The 18,040-nt window shown below is 51.6% G+C and overlaps 2 protein-coding genes across 2 annotated transcripts in view; one reads left to right on the top strand and one right to left on the bottom strand.

The window, feature by feature from the left end:
- The window catches only part of NINL (ninein-like), a 14,818-nt gene extending 1,402 nt beyond the window's left edge, over window positions 1-13,416 (top strand). Inside the window, exons 4-15 of the mRNA XM_009333713.1 lie at window positions 57-167; window positions 778-867; window positions 1,385-1,393; window positions 3,068-3,164; window positions 3,704-3,816; window positions 4,893-5,218; window positions 8,196-8,303; window positions 9,025-9,094; window positions 10,278-10,529; window positions 11,598-11,810; window positions 12,635-12,751; window positions 12,845-13,416. Of these exons, the coding sequence (XP_009331988.1) occupies window positions 57-167; window positions 778-867; window positions 1,385-1,393; window positions 3,068-3,164; window positions 3,704-3,816; window positions 4,893-5,218; window positions 8,196-8,303; window positions 9,025-9,094; window positions 10,278-10,529; window positions 11,598-11,810; window positions 12,635-12,751; window positions 12,845-13,033 (1,695 nt within the window). The 3' untranslated portion in view covers window positions 13,034-13,416. The remainder of the gene's footprint in view (window positions 1-56; window positions 168-777; window positions 868-1,384; window positions 1,394-3,067; window positions 3,165-3,703; window positions 3,817-4,892; window positions 5,219-8,195; window positions 8,304-9,024; window positions 9,095-10,277; window positions 10,530-11,597; window positions 11,811-12,634; window positions 12,752-12,844) is intronic.
- A 1,939-nt stretch (window positions 13,417-15,355) lies between these two features.
- Window positions 15,356-18,040, bottom strand: part of GINS1 (GINS complex subunit 1 (Psf1 homolog)) — an 8,848-nt gene continuing 6,163 nt past the window's right edge. The window contains exons 4-7 of the mRNA XM_009333727.1: window positions 17,527-17,617; window positions 16,885-17,001; window positions 15,922-15,996; window positions 15,356-15,641 (exon numbers count right to left, since the gene is read on the bottom strand). Coding sequence (XP_009332002.1) covers window positions 15,573-15,641; window positions 15,922-15,996; window positions 16,885-17,001; window positions 17,527-17,617 — 352 coding nt within the window. The 3' untranslated portion in view covers window positions 15,356-15,572. The remainder of the gene's footprint in view (window positions 15,642-15,921; window positions 15,997-16,884; window positions 17,002-17,526; window positions 17,618-18,040) is intronic.

Genomic DNA, 18,040 nt, shown 5'->3' with positions numbered 1-18,040 from the left:
GCCCTGCGATGTGAGGACCCACAACATCAGGAGAATCTTCTCCTTTTTGTCTGCAGGAGAACACACAGCTGCAAAACAAGGTCACAGAGATGGCTGAGAAACTGGCGGCCTCTGAGAAGCTGGTGTTGGAGCTGCAGAAAGAACTCAACCATGTTGTGAAGGACAAGGTAGCCTTTCTTTCTCTGTTGCGGTTAAATAGGAACTTTTCAGGAACTCGTCAAAAGATTGACGCTTTTCTATGAAATCTTGCATATTTTGGGTCAGTTGTTATGGTCTCCCCCTCTTTGAACTCTCCTGCTCATTAATGACAACCTGGAAAGAAAAAATATTGGCTTTTAATTTAGGCCTTTCGAAGTTTGAAAAAAAAAGGACGAGGAAAATTTGCAACTGTAGAAAACTCTACAAATCTGCAGTCTTCAAGTGAGAACTTTAGAGTTTGTTTTCCAGAAAAGAAAAGCTTTCTTTTCCACAAGTATCAAAGTGTTAGTTTTAGTGTCTTCCACTCCAGTGAGGCACCCGGTAAAATGGATCTGGGGAAAGAAATGAGTCTGTGATCTTGTTAGCCAGTTTGGGAAAGCTAGCCTGCCTGTAGTTGGTGTCTCTCACACATGAAGAAAAATGTTTTTCCTCCTCTTTCTGCATAGGACCCATCCCACAGGTGTCAATTGAATCTATGGGTGTAGCACCATGACTCCAGTGATTTAGTAGAGCTTTTGCCTCTCCTTTTGGAGAGGTGATAATTTCCTTGATGAGAAGTGTTTCCCTGTGCTTGTGCAGTTGGGCCAGGTGGAGCCCCAGAGCCTAGAGCTCCCGAGCCAGAGCGAGCGCTTTGCAGAGATTGTCCTGGAGTACGAGCGGCAGTGCCAGGTACGGGTGGGCAGCTTTCTGGCAATGCTGTTGTGAAAGTACAGCTCTCATCAGCACATCTGTTGGGCACTTTGGCCTGGGAGAGAGGAAGGAGGCAGCCCTGATCAGAGTGCAGAGGGGGGGGATCCCTCTTGCCTCGCTCAGAGTCCTTTGACAGGAGGCAGGACACAGCTGTAGCCCCAGCAAAGCAGCCTGTCTCCTTGCTCCTGCAGCCTTCCATGGGTTGGTTCCCTTACTGGGATACTGGCAGGGGGGAGTAGGGGTGAGTTGTAAATTCCTTCCTTCCTGCCACCCTGTAGCCACGGGCCATTTTGTTTGGGAACCATGTAGCTCTGTGTATAAGGACAGACCACGCTGGGCTCTGTTGCATTTCTTCTTGAATGCAAAGAGAGAGCTGTTCTCCTTCTTTGGAAAGCATGTTATCAGTGAAATTATTCTATCTTTTTGTTTTTCCCTTCCTCCTTCTTGCCCCATTTTAACAACCCCTACAAAACTTGTTGCTGCTGGACTCTGCTAGAAAGTCAAGGTGAGCCTGTCCATGTACCTGGTGTGTGTGTGGTCCAGGCATTGGTGTTGTGTGTGTTGTACCTCCTGCAGGGTGCTGTGCTCCTGCCCAGAGCTTTGGGCTCTCTGGGACATGAGCACAGTCTCTGTTTCCCTTCTCTCATTTTCCGGTGACTTCTGTATCTTGCCTGTTGTGAGCTGCTGGGTGCTCTGTGCCTTGGCTGCCGAGTCCTGTGCTTATTGCATTGCCCATTTGTTTCCAAGTGCTATGTGTGACTGGGGAATACCACCGAGTAGAGACAGTGACTTATCAAGTCCTCCCAGCAGGGCCTGAAATCTGCATTTTCAGCAAAGCCATTTCACGGATGCAGCAGACAGTCCCTCTTGAAGCTGTAATTAAAGGCAAACATGCTGGAGCACTATCCAGCACAGCATTGCTCCAGGTGGCACCAGAGGGTTGAAGATGCTTGGTGCTGTAATTTTTCCTCCCATTGAGCAGCCCCAGAGTTGTCCATGAGAATGCTGGTGGATGGAGAGGCTCGGCCTTCAGGCTTCATCTGCCTCTGTGAAGGCACCCACTTGGGTTTATCCTTTACCCTTGTTGAATGATATCAGTCCCCCTCTTCCTCTGCTTTCCTGTTTAGAGTGGAGGTTAAACAAACTGGGTTTGCATTTGTCTAGATCTGCTCAATAATATTTATTAATTGGGATCTTTGGAAGCATCCTAGTTCATAGTCTGTTGCAGCCCATCATTTTCTTGGGTGGCAGCATATGGGATATAATTTGATGTCTGCTCAAAGTGGACAGTCCAGAGGGAGGCAGGATGCCTTGTACGCTGTTGCTTCCAGTATGGGATGGAGGGTGTGAAGTGAAACAAGCAGTTGCCCAGCTCCAGACACATTCATGGAAGTGGCTCATTGTACTGATGTGGTGGCTCATAGTGTGGTGTTCAGCCGTGGGACTCCTTGCTGCAGGCTAATGTTGGCACTGAGACGGGATAAAGTCCTGTGCTGGCCTCTGAGGGTGTCTCTGGGCTAAGCAGGCAGCAGGACCTGCCTCGTGCTCTGCTTCCCATGGGATCAGCACCTTCTCGCCTCACATTATTCCTTCTGCAACCTAGAAATGTTCCCTTCCAGAGCCTGTGGGACTTGCTTCACCATAAATCCTGCTGTTGCTTTGTCTGCATACAGTAGTGCTTGCTGGCTAGCCCAGATGCCCACAGGAGTGTCTCGAGGATGTAAATGCAAACCTCTGGGCTGTATGAGGGATCGTACTGAGATCACGGTGTTTCTTGTGTGTTGGTCACTAGCAATGGTTTTGTTTAAGTCAGGAGGGGTCTCAGGAGGTCCAACCCTCCGAGGTGTCTGCAGAAGCCCCTGGTATTGTGTGCTTTTGCGTGTGGGGGCAGTTGCTTGTGGCTCTTCGTGCTTTACAGTGTCTAGTGATGGTTCTTGTAATAGTGGTTGCAGTAATCTGGGCTTGTATTTCTTCCCTGGCTCTTCCAAAATCTCTCATCTCTGCCTGTTTGGGATGGAAGAAAATCCCCCTGCCTTGTTCTCTGACTGTTGGCAAGGGGGCTCTGCTCTTCATGCTGCAAGAGACCCTGAGTACACATGGCTGCTGGGAGCTGTGGGTGCTTGGCCCCCCACAGCCCTGGGGAGCTTTGTAGTTGCATCGTGACCAGTCTCTGCTTCAGGTGCTGTGGGTCCAGAATGGAGTGCTGCAGAGGGAGCTGGAAAGGCTGCGTCTCCAGCTACGGGAGAGCAGGACTGAGAGAGGGCTGCCAGCAGGAGGTAAAATGCAGGAGGGTTCAGTGTCTCTCCATCTTCTCAGCAAGAACAAGGTTCCCTCTGGATTGGAGTTTCCATGGGAGTGTGGGGCGGCTTGTTGTGCCTGAGCTGCTGCTGCCAGTTCTGGCACTGGGCAGCCATGGGAGGGAAGAAGGGGGTGATGGGTGGTGAGGAGGAGGGAGATGGAGGGTAGTCGATGGAGTCTTGAGTCTCTTCCAACTTGAGAGCTGGTGATGGTGACCTGTGGACTAGGCAGCTGGGAGTGAACAGGCAGATTTTCACTGTTGAGGATGTTGAGGAAACAAAATATAATAAAGAGGAAGTAGCCCCAAACTGTGGGTTTGGAGATTCAGGTTGAGCATTAGGAAAAAACTTCTGGCCCAGAGGGGTGATGAGCCCTGGGACTGGTTGCCAGATAGATGGGGATCTCCATCTTTTGGGGTTGTATGGACTTGACTCGATGAAGCTGCAGCCATCCTGACCAGGACAGCCAGGCCTGTCCTGTCTTGTAGGCCTGTCCTCATAGGGCTCCTCTCTGCCAGTGTGCCGCTCTCCCAGCCCTCTGGTTCCCACTTCTGCATGCACAGAGACGTCACTCTCAATGGAGCAGCTCCAAGAGCAGGTGTGGGACCTGAAGGTGCAGCTGGAAACCAAGGTGAGGTGCTGGGGGGAGATGTCCTGACCTCTTGGAGTGACTGCCTGGTAAGCACCCTGCTACAGCGTGGCTGATGGGGCATCTGCTCCAGGAGGGTTGCTGGAGAGTTCAGGCTGGGGAGCAGGGTGGTACCTCATCTCCCTGCTGGTGTTATTGCATGTGCTTCCGCAGCCCATCTTAGTTGGTAGGAGGGTTTGGAGCCCTCACTGGCTGGCAAAGGCTTTGTGGAAATCTCTGTCACCTTGCAAAATGTTTGTGTGGGTCTTGCTCCTTAACGGGAACCAGAGATTAACTCTACTCAGTGTTGCTGTCGCAGTAAAACCAGCGACAGGACCAAGAGGAGAAGCAGCCAGGTGTCTCCTGAGGGCATGGGGGGGTATCAGAGCCCTGTCTCCCTGGGCTTGCAGCACACTTTTAACCTGCTTGCCCTGAGGTGACAGCAGGAGCCCAGCCCTCCCTTTAGACAGCAGTGAGTGCTCATGTGAGAAGCCTCAGTTTCCACCTTTGCTCCTTTTGCTGCTGAACTGAGAGGTCGGGGATGCTTGCTGGGTTTCCATTGCAGCACTGTAAGAGTAAATCCTAAACTGCCACACAGGTGACGAACAGCTCAAGGAGCACAAAGCTGCTTGCAGATCTTCTGTCTGCTTCACAGTCCTACCTTTGTGCTCATCAAATCCTGGAGTTTCTAGCGTTTACAGGGGAGCTGTGGGGAGCAGCAGCTATTCACCACCACGTCTTGGACAAGGGACCACTCTGCAGGGTGGAGGAAGTATATGAGGAGCAGCAGCGGATAATGCCCTGGCCTCTCCCTTGTCCTGTCTGGGGTCCCTTGCAAGCAAGGAGAAAGGGGAGAACTGTGCTGCTTGCTGGGAAGAGCTGGGACCCACCAATACCTGCTTGTTAGAGGCTGCTGCGTGAGACTGACTATTGCCCTAAGTTCAGTAGGGACCAGAACTGCCTGAAGAGTGTCCCCTGTTGAGAGGGACCAGTAGATCAATCTGAGTCAGAGCTATTGGAGGAGAGGGGAGCTCTCAGGACCATGGTGCTAATATCCAAATCCTGTCTCCTCCCAACAGATAAACTATTACGAGGAGGAAATTGAGTTAATGAGGAAAAACTTTGAGAGAGAGAGGAAGGACAGTGAGGAAAGCTTCAAGGCTGAGATGTGCAAGATGGAAGACCAGAAGAGAGACCTGGAAGAAACAGTTGCAAAGTACTGGGCTGTAATTGATAGCCTGAAAGAGCAAAAATGTATGTGGAGCCTGGAGCTGGAGGAGAGGTTTGAGATGGAGCAGGCCAGGGTGGGACAGCAGCACACTGAAGACTTTTACCATCCAGGGCAGCAGCTGGACCAGGAGGGAGAAGAGCTGAGGATGCAGCGCAGGGACAGAGAGAGCCTGAGGTCTGGCACCGTTCTCTTTCTGGGGCTAAGTGGGAGACCAGGGGTGCATCCCCTGCTCATACCAGAGTAGGTGGGGCTGATTTCTCATGGGACTGGAGAGCTGCTTTAATTTGGAAGAAAATCTGGGCAGTATTGCAGGGCTGCAGCTGTTCGAAGTGAGGCGTCTAAACTTGCCTTACATGAGTGCTTTTATTTCAAGACTCTCTAAGTTTTCCTGCATGTTCTACAAGCTTGTGTCAGAGGCAGTGCCCAGCAAAGATCGTATCTCATAACAGTGAGAGAAATAAGAGGGCTTTCATCAGTATTTTCTTACTATCTCTCTCTTTCTTGGTCCTTCAGGAAACCTGCCTGTACCAGCTAGATCATCACAACCTGCTGTCTTAAAAGCAGCAAAAAATGGCTTAAATTTCTCTATATAGCCAAAACAGACTGGCTTGTGGGAGAGTAAGGTTGTCACTAAATGGCTGTGCATCTTCCCTTCCTGTGCTTGTGGTGCCAGTTCTGCAACCTCCCCAGGGGCCAGAATGGCCTTGCAGAGGAGACTGGAGAGGAATTGGACAGGAAACTGTTGCCTGTCCATGCCTGCCCCCTCCTAGCACACCCCACCACTGCCCCCAGGCTTTCCTCCTGCCTCTTCCCTGCTGTGCCTCCCTTCACTGCCTCTTGTCAGGACCAGAGTCCCCTTTGGCAATACGCAAGCAGAGGATTTTGCTAGGTCATTATCCCTGTTTTAGAGCTGAGGAGCTGAGATATGGGGTGGGTGTGGGAGAAAAGAGGTGACTTGGCTGAAGTCTGTGGCAGACCCAGGGAACAAACCCAAATAACAGGAATACAAGACATTTGAGCTCTGTTACCACCATCTCTGCTGAATGGTAGAGGGACTGGCTGTAGTGGGGAGCTTTTGGAGTTGTTGGAAAACATCTGATGGGTGAGTCTTGAGAAGTGCAAAATGATGTGGGAACTTTCTGTAACATTTAATTGCCTTGACTTTGCAACCTGAAGAAAACTTTGCATCGCCTCTTCAGCAAAAGTATGTTCTTCCACAGTATCTTCTCTCTTGATACTTCTTCCACAGTATCTTCTGTGGAAGAAGAGGCCGCTAAAGTTGGAAGGGAATGTTAATGAGGAACGAGTCAGATGTGTGAGATGCTGGCTGTTGAGAAGAAAAAGAGTGAAAAAGCACCAGGGTGAAATGGGAATAATGCAGAGATCATGGGGCTGAGGGTTCTGGTCTTGGAAGGGACAAGGTGTCTGGAGAGCTGCCCTCTGGGGGTAAAGGAGCAGGTCCCCAAGACTCAGATGAGCAGGTAGACCAAAATCTCCTGTTGCAACCTCAGCACCAAAGGAACAGAGAAGAAATGAAAAATTGTGTGATGGATGGTGCAGATGTCTGTTGCAGTGAACGGCCTGCTCAATCTAGAAGCTGGAGCCAAAGCTGAAAGCATTTGTCAAGGAGAAATGAAATCTTGATAGACAAGGGGATGTGCTTGGGAAGGAGGCAGAGGGAGCAAAATTAAATGGTTTGCCTTCACACAGCAGACACAGCAGCATGTCAGGACATAGACAGACTTGATCTGGAGGGCAAGAATGGTTAAAAAAAGCCCTGGGAGACAGAGCGGCACAGCGGCATAGGAGGAAACACATGACATTCATGCTGTCAAAATGGAGCTGGAGAGGGAAAGGAACAGGGTGAAACTGGAGCTGATGCAGCTCAAAGATGTTGTGCACTGGCTGGAAAATGAACCCAGAGCTCGAGAGAGTGGCAGGTTTGAGTGCAAAGGCAGTTTGCAGAACTAACACAGTGCTGCTGCTGCAAAAAAAAGCAGATGCCTTGTGAAACACAAGGCTGCTTGACAACATGGTGGTCCAAGACACTCTATCAGCAGCTATGTTTTCTCTTGATGCTCTAACAGAAGCTATGTTCTGTCTTGTCACTGTAACAGCAGCTATGTTCTGTCTTGCTGTTCCCCGCATATCTTTTAGTAACCGTGGGAGTGTGGTCAGGGAGCTGGGATGTGCTCACGTGGCTGTGGCTGACTATGCACTCGTCTCCTCTGCTTTGTACAGCTGTATGTGGGTGTTGGAGATGCCACAGGAAGCACAGCATGTGAATCCTGATGTAAAACTGACTCAGAAAGCAGCTGCTGTGAGGAGTGTCCTGCCAAGCAGGGGGAGCAAATGCCACACAGCCCATACATTAGTCCTCTCGCTTGCTTGCTTGGAGAAGAGAGGAAGAACTTCCCCACTCAGCTCCTCTGCCTCTCACGTGCAGTGCCACAAACTGCAATGCTGTCCTCCCTGCCAGGATGGACAGTCCATTCTCCTACGCTCTCCCCTGAAGAATTTGGGTCCTGTGTGGACCTGGAGTTTAGCAGTAGCTATTGGATAGGACTGTTTGCTTAACACAGGACTGAGCTTCCTTCCCACAAGTGCCGGTATTCATGGCCTCATGGGAGACTGGGAGTACCAGTAGGAGTGGAAGGATAATGAGGCAGAGAGGCTACCTTGGATTTGGGGTCATAGCTGTTGCGTCCAGCACTGTAAAATCACAGAGACCTCACAAGCAAGCTGACTTCTCCAGACGTGGCTCTATTGCACTTGAGGGGTTGCGTTATCCTGGTTATCCTGTAATGAAATCTCGGTGTGTCTTGATGAGCCAAATCACTTTGTTTCCACTCCTTGGCAGGCTCGCAAAATAGTTTCGGCCAGCTGGAAGCCACACAAATTCAGGGTCTGATGCTATTTGTCCTTATTCCCCTTTATTTCCCTTTCCTTGAAGACCTGCTCCTTCTCTACCAATGTCTCTTGATTGTCCTCACATGTTTTGTGTGAGTTATTGGATGGTTGTTTCTCAGATTTCTTTAGTTCTTGCTGTCCTTGCAAACTGAATGGGAATAGAGCAGGAAGCCAGCATAGGATGCTAAGAGCAAAACTGAGCTTTTGCATGGTTTTCTCACTCTGCTGTCTCTCCCTGCAGGGAAGAGCTGTGTCGGCTGCTGGAGGAGAACAGCTTGCTGAAAAGTCAACTCGGGAGACTCCAGCAAGAGCTGAGGCTAGCAAAGGAGAAGGGCAGCGAACACGATGAGTAAGAGAGGAGCCAGCTGTGGGAGGCTGGCAAATGAGTGGATAGTTAATGCTTGTAAAAGGAACAGCCGCTCAGGTGCATTTACTAGATTTCAGCTGGCTCAACCTGCCTTTTGTTTTCTTGTTTCTGAGCAAGCCAGCACTCTCACACACTTTGCTCCACGCAAAAGCAGCCAGTGCTGAGACAGGCTTGGCCAGCCAAAGGCTTGGGCAGGCCAAAGCACAGGGTCTGGAGCTGGGTTTGGGGAAGGCTGTGGGGATGGGTGTGCTGAGGGCTGAGGGAGGAAAGGATGGGCTTCTTCGCTACACAAACCTTTTGGCCAGTGGCCTGCTGCTGCCTTAGGAAGCTTGAGGTAGGTACTGGGGTCACCCACTGAGCCATAAATCCAAGGAGAGCCAGGTTTCTGGTGTGGATGGTCCCAAGAGTCTGCTAAGCTGGTTCTCCCGCTGTTCTTCATCCCCTGATTTTTAGGCCTCTGACAATGTTGCAGGACTTTGGATGTCCCCAGCTGTCTGCCCTGGGCTGGGCTGAGCCACCTGTTGGGGCAGAGACACCTGACCCACTCCTGAATCAATTCGGGACCATATCCGTTTTGGCCTGGCTTTGCTTCCTGTTGCAAGCCCAAACCAGATGGGTGGCTCCCCGAAATGGGGCCCTTTTCTGGGGGGCTGTGGTTTGCTGCTCTCTGGCCTGAAGCTGATTGTATCCCTCTCCCCAACAGGAAACACGTGAGCGAGTTGGGCAGAGAGAAGGTGGAGGAGCTGGCTGAAATAGCAGAGTTAACAGCATCGGTAAGAAGCTGTTAACACTGACAAGCTCTTGACTGAAGGATTTAGGAGGACAAAAACTGCATGTGCTTACAGAGGAGAATGGGAATGTTTGTTTCAAACATGCAAACCCAGTCTTGCTTTGAAGAACCAGCTTCATTTTATAGCTTGTAAAGTAGGGAAAATTTGTGTGACAAAAGCCAGTGAAGGTCTGATAGAACGGAAGGTGTTACTACAAAATCTCTAATGAGGTTCACTTCACCTACTTGCACTCTTTCTCCCAGAGATTTTGCTCACTCCCTGTTTCAAACCCACATGCTCATGAGCCCTTGGACATGTGTGCACACAAGGCCTGGCCAGGATTGCTTGTGTGCAACGTGGATGAGGGTTGCAGGCTGTTAGTTCCTCACCCTGTTCCTGGGATTCCTTATGACTGGGAACCACAGCCTGTTTTTAGGACATGTCTTTTGTACTCTTCGGGGCCATCAGCCGCAGCAGGGTGGCCTTTGCTGGCCCTTGCTGGCTTCAGCTTCTATTAACCTTCAGCCACAAACCTGCTGCCCATTGTCTGCTTTTCCTCCTTTGGAGGAAAGCTGTGTTGGTTGCCCATTTTCCTGGGACGCTAGCAGAGGAATGGGATGTGGGGTGTGTTGCTGTGCTGCTGTTGGATGCAGGCTTTCTGCTGACGTGTTATCTGTGCTGTGTTCTGGTCAGAGGATGGGCCAGAAACTGCACCTTGCTCAGCATTACTGCTGGGTACGGTGTCCTAGGAGCAACGTCTGAGGGATGGTGCCCTTTAGTGTCGATGCAGGCTGCTCTTGTAGCCCTTACTCTGCCCTTTCATCTGGTACTTTCACACGTACACACGGACACGTTTCCATTCATACTGTATTCTTACCAATCTTAATATTTCTGTTACACATCTGTACAGTTGCCCCCTGCTGCTTTCCTAGTGACCTCCTCCAGGGCTATCATCTGGATAGGGTTTTCCTACCTGGGAATGCCGTGCTTGAACTCGGCCGCTGGGTTTTGCCCAGGCTGGGAAATGAGGGCACTTGTCCTGAGTGCCCTCAAGGCCCTGCAGTGACAGCAGTGTTCCTGGGTGGGAACCCAGCGGGGACAGCATGGGACAGGTTAAGTCTCTATTGCCTCTCTTCCTACCCCAAGCCTCTGTGCATGAATTGTTTTTTTTCTCAACCTTCTCCAGAGTGAGAAGACCAAGGGGGGGATCTCCCACCTGAATGTCAAGATGCGTCAGCTGGGCCGTGAACTCACTGAGCACAAGGCTGGCCACTGTGCTGGCCCTGGCACTGTCCAGCTGCGGAGCCAGAGGCTTGCAGAGGCTGAGTGGCTACGAGGAGCAGAGGCGGCCACAAGGCTGGAGCACCACCAGCAGCATGCAGCATGTTGGATGGAGATGGAGCTGCTCCGACAGCAGCTCAAGGCATCGCAGGAGAAGGTGGGTGTCATTCAGTTGGTGGCAGGGTGGCAGGCTGCTGAGTGGTCCCTGTGGTGTTGATATTGACCTGCTCAGGGCTGTATTGGACACCTTCCCCAGGCAGAAAAGACTGTCCTCTTCCTCTGTGGGGGGCAAAGGACTTGCCTTCCTGCTCAGATATGTCTGAAGCCAGTTAGGTGCAGCTTGGGACAGGTCCTTGCTCGCAGCTGCCCCTGCGGTGTCCCTTCTGTCCTTGTCCTGTGCAGGCTGGCTGGACAGAGGAGATGGAGGCTGAGTGGAGGTGGCTCACACAGGATTGCCAGGAGCTGTGGTTCCCCATGGCTCAGCTGACAGAAGAGCTAGAGGAGTGGTAGGATCAGGTACGGGCTGGGCAGGGATGGCAGGGGCTAGGCAGGCGATGTCTGAGGGGAGGGAAATAAGGTGATCAGAGCAGGGGAACAAGGACCACTAGGATAGAGGAAAGCCGATGTGAGAAACCTCCAAATGTGTTAATATCCCTGTTCTGTCTTCTGTCCTGGGGACAGGCTCAGGGACTGGCTTTCCAGAGTACAGCTTGCTCATGCCAGCCACCCCTAGGTAGCCCTAAGGCAAAGCTGGACCAGACCTGCTTCCCAGTACCAGGTTTGCCCTGTGCTGGTGGCAGGAAGCAGAGGACATGTAGTACAGGCAGGGATTGAAGCCCAGCTTGCCTGGGATGTATCTAAGAACAAACCCAGGTGAGCAGCGCGCTCTGCCTCCTGCCATTGCGGCCCTTGGTGCTAGGACTCCCTCCTAGAGGATTCCTCCAGCAAATTGTGCTCCTTGCTGCTCAGCAAGGGGAGCATCTCTCAGCAAGGGGTCCCCGTTTCTCCTCTAGCAGCTCTCGGCGCTCTCCATCCCTGGCTTTGTAGGCTGCCCAGCAAGTACCACTCCCATGATCCTGCTGCTCTGCTGAGACCATGCTGGCGTGAGAGCTGAGGCGAGGGCTGAGGGTGCTTCCTAATCTCTCCCCTCACCTGCAGCACACCCTGGGCCTGTCCCATTGCTGGCACAAAGCTGTCACCAGCTATCAGCCTTTCTGTGTTACAGCTCTTAGAAGCCAAAGCAAGCCTGAGCCTGGCTCAGACTCGGCATGCACTGCAGTTGCAGCAGGCCAAGGTCCAGATGAACAACATGGTGCCAAAGAAACAGTTTGAGCAGCTGCAAACCGGCTTGAGAGAAGAACAGTGCAAGGCTCAGCAGCTCCAGGAAAACCTCCACCGGCAGGCTGAGCAGACATGCAGGCAGCTGGTCAGGACCCAGGTAAGCAGGGAATTGTGGGAACTCAGTCAAGGGTACCAGGGAGGGAGCCCTGCCAGCCTGGAAGATTGGGTGGAAGCAGCAGCAGTTTAGGTGGAAGATGCTATATATCAAGAGCCCACGTGGAAAATGCACTTGATCTTCAAATTCAGCTGCAATTTTCATTCCTCATGAAGCCAGCCACCGCCCTGCACTCAAACAGAAGTCCTCCCCACTCTAATCCACCTACCCCAGACCAGATACTTTGTGCCTAGAGGAGCAGCAATTATCCAGGGAGACACTGTGTTGGCTCACGCTGGGGAAAGAAAGTTTGAGCCCTCTACATGGAGATGTAGCCTGCACAGAGCGGGGTCATTTTATCTCTAGGGCACTGGGCAACAAGGTGTTGGGTTTTTGTGAGTTTGTCCTTTGTTTCAGGACACTGTGGTTCAATTCAACTAATCTGAGCAAAGATGGAGCAAATTATAACCTGAGGAATTAAAATGAGCAGACACAAAAACTGCATCCAAGGAAACTATGTCTCCCCCTGGGCTTTTCTGGACACGGCTGACAGGGAAGGCCATTGGCTTGTTTTTATAGAAAACATTGCTGGGAAATCTGTGCCTTGTCTTAAAACAGATTGGTGCTGACCTAGGGAAGGTTGTACTGCTCTAGACACTTGTCCCACTGCTCTTTGCATCCTGCACCACCTCCGCTGGTACCCCCATGCTCCTTCAGGGAGTGTGAAGGTCTGTGAGTAGGGCCCTGGGGAAATGCATGGTCCAGGTTTACCAGGGGCCAGGTGAGTGCTGGGACAACCCAACATTAGGCTTTGTTGCCCACTGCAGGAGGAACACGAGCGTCTGCTGCAGGCAGCTGTGAAGCAGGCAGAAGGGCTGGAGCACAATCTGAGGAGTGCCGAAGCTGTGCTGGCAGAGAAGGTGGCTCAGCTCGAAGACGTCCAGGTGAGTGCAAGAGGAGTTAGTGTTGCATGTCCCTGCCTGTCTGGGACCCCTGTGTGGGGATGCTGAACCTTAAGCCTCCTGTCCCTGCTGTAGGCCCAACTCTCCAGGAACAAGCTGCTGATTGAAGACCTCCGTGAGGAGAACAGGGGGTTTTCAATGGCCCTGCAAGTGGCTGAGCTGAAGCAGAAGACAACTGAGGAGAAGAACCAGCTGTTGGAGGAGCAAGCCTCAGCTCTGAAGCAGCTCGTTGGAAAGATCACGCCAGCATCTCTGAGTGGGTGATGGGGCACCCGCTGTGGCAGCCCTGGCCCTGGCCCTGGCCGGGGTTTGTCGGGTGCAGAAGGGGAGGTATGGCTGGGTTAGGAAATCAGCCTTGTCCTCCCCGGTCTTGCCAGGATTTTCCTGGGTAGAAAGCAGAAAATGGAGAAACCAGACAGAATCCTTTAAGGAAATTGGTCCTGTGGATAGCTGAATTTTCCTACTGAAAGCACCAGCTTTGGTGCCTTTTTCAGTGGCAGTGTGCTGTTGTAAGTCAGGTCTGTCTCAGGACAGCCATCCCACAGGAGCTGCCTGCACTCTGGCATCGTGTTTGGTGGTGGTGCGGATGCTCCCTCTCCGCAGAGGGTTGCTATTGGGGCCACGCTGTTACGGCTGGAAAACCAGGGTAGGAGGGCTTGCAGGTTCTTGCATCTGGCTCACTCTGAGCAGGAAAGCTGTGTTGTGGCATTAAAATGTTTGCAATATTACAGCACCTCCTGCCTTCTCCAGTCTGCTCTGTATTTCAGTAGCCTCCCCCAATTGTTGCTGAACTTTTATTCCCTACAGCTCTTCTTGGGCTCTAGGAGACTCTGGCCCTCCTAAAGCCTGAGCCTAGGAACCAAACCAACCTGTTGCCAGATTGTTGCCTCTACAGTGAACAGGACAGAGGGGCTGAGGGAAGAGCTTTCTTTCAATTTGAGCCTCCAAGGCTTGGGGCAGGGTTGGTGACCCCTACTCAGCACTGCACTTCTTCAAAGGAGACCAGGAGACATGGTAAGTGAACTGCGTCATCTTGCCTCCCTTGTTGGCCTTCACACACTGGCAGTGAGTACTGCTCTTGCCAAAATAAGTTGTCTAAAAGGCCACAAAGCAAAGCAGTCACATCAGCAAATACCAGATTTATTGAGCTGCCCAGGGTGTTACCCTCTGCATGGAGGATGCATCATTGTCACGGTGCCCCTGCCTTGCTCTGTGCAGAACAGAGGGTATTTACATGGGGGCTGTGGCCACTAGCTGTGAAAGGACTCCTAGGATTTTGGGGACTATGGAGACTACCGTACAAGGAGGCTAGACAAGCCTGACTGGATCAAGGTAGCAAAGCAGAGGCTGGACAAAGTCAATACAACGAAGAGGGCTTAAAAATAGCTCAAGTTGTTGGTTCAAGAACAAAAGGGGGTAAATTGGCTGTGAGCTAAAACTCAGCCACGGCCTTGAAGTCCCAGCCTGTCGGGGCAGAGGGGTTCCCCAGCCCTGGGATAGTGCCAGGAGATGGCTGGAGGCTGTAACTGAGGAGGCCTTCTTGGTCTAGGCATGCTTTTTCGGTCCTGGTGGATGACAGCTGAGACTCCTCTTTCTTTGCCTTGGGGACAGCCCTGATTACAAGGGCCATGAGGGAAGCTGGGCTATTACAAGGAGGGAGGCCCCACAGAGGGTGTGGGCTAGCTCAGGGAGGTTGCTTGGCTGTGGCTGGGAGAACAAGGCAGTAACGCCCCAGGCATTTATCCTGTTACTGTATTCTTCCCCAAGTATTTGCTTTTTGGCTCCTGTCAGAGATGGGGGCTAGGCAAACCTAGCCCTAGTCTTATATAGGGCTTATGTTTTTGGAAGTGTTATCTCTCAGCCACTACTCAGGAGTGAGCAGCCCTATTAGGAAAACCAGACAGGGAGTAGCAGCTCTTCAGCCTTACTCTGGTTTTGTGCTAACTGGAATCCTTAAACCCCTCTGCTCCCTTTCCCACCCCTACTCCAAATAGTCCCTAGGCCCTGCCAGACCAGTGCTCTGGGGAAGGAGACTCTTCATAGAGGGACGGAGGCACAGCCCAAGCGTGCTGGGAGAAGCCTTGGCCAGGCCCATGACCCAGATTGCAGTGCTCATTCACTCGGCAACTTAAGAAACGACATTTATAGGCCTCCGATAGGAGACAAGGCTTCATGTCTCATCCTAGAAAGAAGCTTGTGCAGCCTCATCTGAAACTTGGAGGAGCAGCTCCACTGAGACACCTAAATAACCAGTTGAGCATCACCCTGCAGGGTCAAGGTGGGTTGGGCCAGAGAGCCAGGTCAGAGTGTTTAACGAACACAACGTTAACTCTTGAAAAACACTAAATTGAAGGCTGAAGCAGTTCTTTATTTTGCAACCATAGAGCTCTCCTGGCTTCCGGAGCCCAGCCGGTTGGTCTCTTACTCCCACGTGCACAGTGTGAACAAAGAACTGCTCCAACCAAAAATGCATTCACAAAACCTGCTTGTAGCTGTGGGGCTTGGATAACACCCCCTTCCCACTCCCCCAACCTCCCCCCAGTGCCACCCCCGAGTATGCTGGATTCCCAGGATCGCTGCGTTACCAGTATGCACCCTTTGGTCATGAAGACCTGGCCAGTGTGGTTTACATGCTTTATTAACTCAGGTCTGATCTTCATGTCATGTATCAAAAGCCGTTAAGAAGAGTGGCAGGGTGCCCACTGCAGAAATGCTGAGGTCTCTGAAGTCCTGCACACACCAGAATTCGGTCCCCGTTGTGGGCAGGCCACCAAGTAAGGGTTGTCCCTCCTGTCCTGCACGCTTACGACAGAATGTGCTCAAGGACTCCTTGTCGGATTAACTGCTCGCATTTCCAGCGGGGTAAAAAGTGCTGCACAGAAACACAGACAAACTTTCCTTAAAACCCAGGCAGACTGGATTTGTTGCTGCACACAACCAGCTCTGTTTGTTGTGCTGTCTGCCTCCTGCATCGTGATACCAGATCAGGCAGAGCTGAACTGCAGTCCTGGGCCATGCAGACAGCTTGCAGCATGTGCAAGGAGCTGTGTGTGCAGGAACTGTGACGTGCTGCGAAGCTGGGATAAGCAGGGGGATGTCATGGGAATGAAAGGGAAGGAAGAGAACGGACCACACTCTGTTGTCACGGGTACCTGGCTATTCTTCTTCAACAGGACGGTGGTGCCATCATCGATCTCAAATTCTCCATAGTCTTTTAAACACCGCACCTGCAAAGTGGAAATGCAGCTCTCAGATCATCAGATCTCCCATAGAAAACACTAGGCATCACTCCTGACTTACAACACATGCCCCAGAACTCTAAGTATGGACACATTCCCACCCGCCTGCTGGAGCCTCAATATAGAGCAAACCTGGAAATGCAGAACTGGACTGATCCCACGGTCTGTGGTCTCTACCTGACATTCTTTTCCTGCCTCTGTCTGGAGCAAGACGCACCAGCGAGCAGCCCAGCCCAGCCCTCCACAGAGACTAGAGGAAGAGCAGCACAAGAGACAGGGTCTGGAGAACAGCAGCAGCATTTCCAGGAGAACCTCCCCACACACATACCAGAAGATGCCAATCTGTTAACAGTGAAACTGTCTTAAGGAGCAGATTGATTGTCACTACACGTTCTTTTGAAGAGAACATCAGAACAGAGCTCTTCAGCTACTGACTCTGATTTCTCACATGCTCTTGCTTTGTTGTATCAATTGTGTAAAACAATTTATAGTCTCATCTATCAGTCCATTTAAAATAACAAAGAAAACTAGTTAACAGTCCTTAACATGGGAACAAGGTTTCTAGTTGATCTGAGAGTTGGTCAAATTTCTGCAAAATACTGCAAGAACTCACTGGGATTCAGACCACTCACCCCACCACACCAATTCCCTGCGGACTAGAAATGCCATCTTTCAACATACTTTGAGCACTCAGTAGAGGAGGGAGTAAAACGCTGGCAGGCAGACTGTAAAGAGTAAAACGTAGAAGCTTGTGGAAGCTTTGGTGCTCTCGAAGGCTTTGCTCAATGAACTTCTGACTTGGGATGGGGGTGAAATTCTCTAAAAAAAGATGGTCGGGCAAAGTTCACAGACAGAAACCACCGATCTTGCACTTACTTCGATGTACAGGCTTTTAGGAGGTTTTATGTCCTGTGTAAGGTCCAGCCCCTCCTCTCCTCCTACTGACCGCATGTAGGTAGCCAGAGACTTTTTGTACTGATTGAACCACTCCACCTGTGGACGTTAACAGCAATCCCTCAGGCAAAGCCAAACAGCTAATGCTGAAAGACAGCTCCCTGATGAGCGAGATCTAGTTTATTTGTGCCGCCAGACCACTGTTCCCAAGCATGTTCATGCCAGCCACAGGTGATCGCGAGCTCTTCTAAAGGGAAAAACTGCCCCAGAGGCAGAGCAATCTGGATTCAGGGTAGGACACGTGCTGCTAATGTTAGCAGCTCTGTACATTGGTCTGGAGGTGGCATTTGAGGGCAGCATGTGAAGACTTAGTTCTGCTGGCTGCGAGTCTGATCTAGTGAAGGCCACCTGACCCTTAAAAGTGCCAAGCATCACCTGCAGTCAGTATCCATTTGGGATTGTACCCACAGACAATGAATAAACAAATCAGTATTTACAGAAAGGCACATTAAGTGTCATGTTTATAATGGGGGAAGTCTACCCTACTTTGACTCTACTAAATAGAAAATCCATCAGGAGGAATAAGGGGAAAGAGGGGAAAAGTTTAAGACAAGGCTGACTCACTTCCTCAGCTGACATGTGAAACTGGACGGCGTTTGGCAGGACGCTGCCATACTCCCACCTTAGTGCTCGGATCCGCAGTAACCGGTCGTACCTGGGGGAAGAAACAAGGGGCAAACCCAGCACCTTTGCTGAGGCGAGTGCTGGCAGTATCCCCCGGCAACACCGATGCCCCAGTCTGCCCTCAAAAGAGAGAGCAAAAACTTGGGTCGTTCCACCCACCTTCCTTTAAAGGATGTGATTTTTGGCCTATCCAGTAATTAAGACTTTTACAGAGCAGGAGGAAACAGGGCCTTCTCTTTGTGCTAGCGTTTGGTGGCACCAGCAATGAACACAAAGGGAGACAGCCCTGCAGCTGCCCTGCTGCAGCACCTCGCAGAGGAACCACTCGCCTGGGCCGAGAGTCCCAACACCCAGCGCTTGGGGACCCTGTCTTTTGGGGGGCGGGGGGGTGTGTGTCTTGAACCGACGCTCCGTGCCCCCGGCGGGCCGCGGCAGCCCCCCGTCTCCCCCCGCC

The sequence above is a fragment of the Pygoscelis adeliae genome, unplaced genomic scaffold, assembly GCF_000699105.1.
Source record: "Pygoscelis adeliae isolate BGI_AS28 unplaced genomic scaffold, ASM69910v1 Scaffold621, whole genome shotgun sequence".
NCBI classification, from domain to species: Eukaryota; Metazoa; Chordata; class Aves; order Sphenisciformes; family Spheniscidae; genus Pygoscelis; species Pygoscelis adeliae.
The sequence above is the reverse complement of the archived record's forward strand: the minus strand, read 5'-3'. Positions and strand labels throughout refer to the sequence as shown.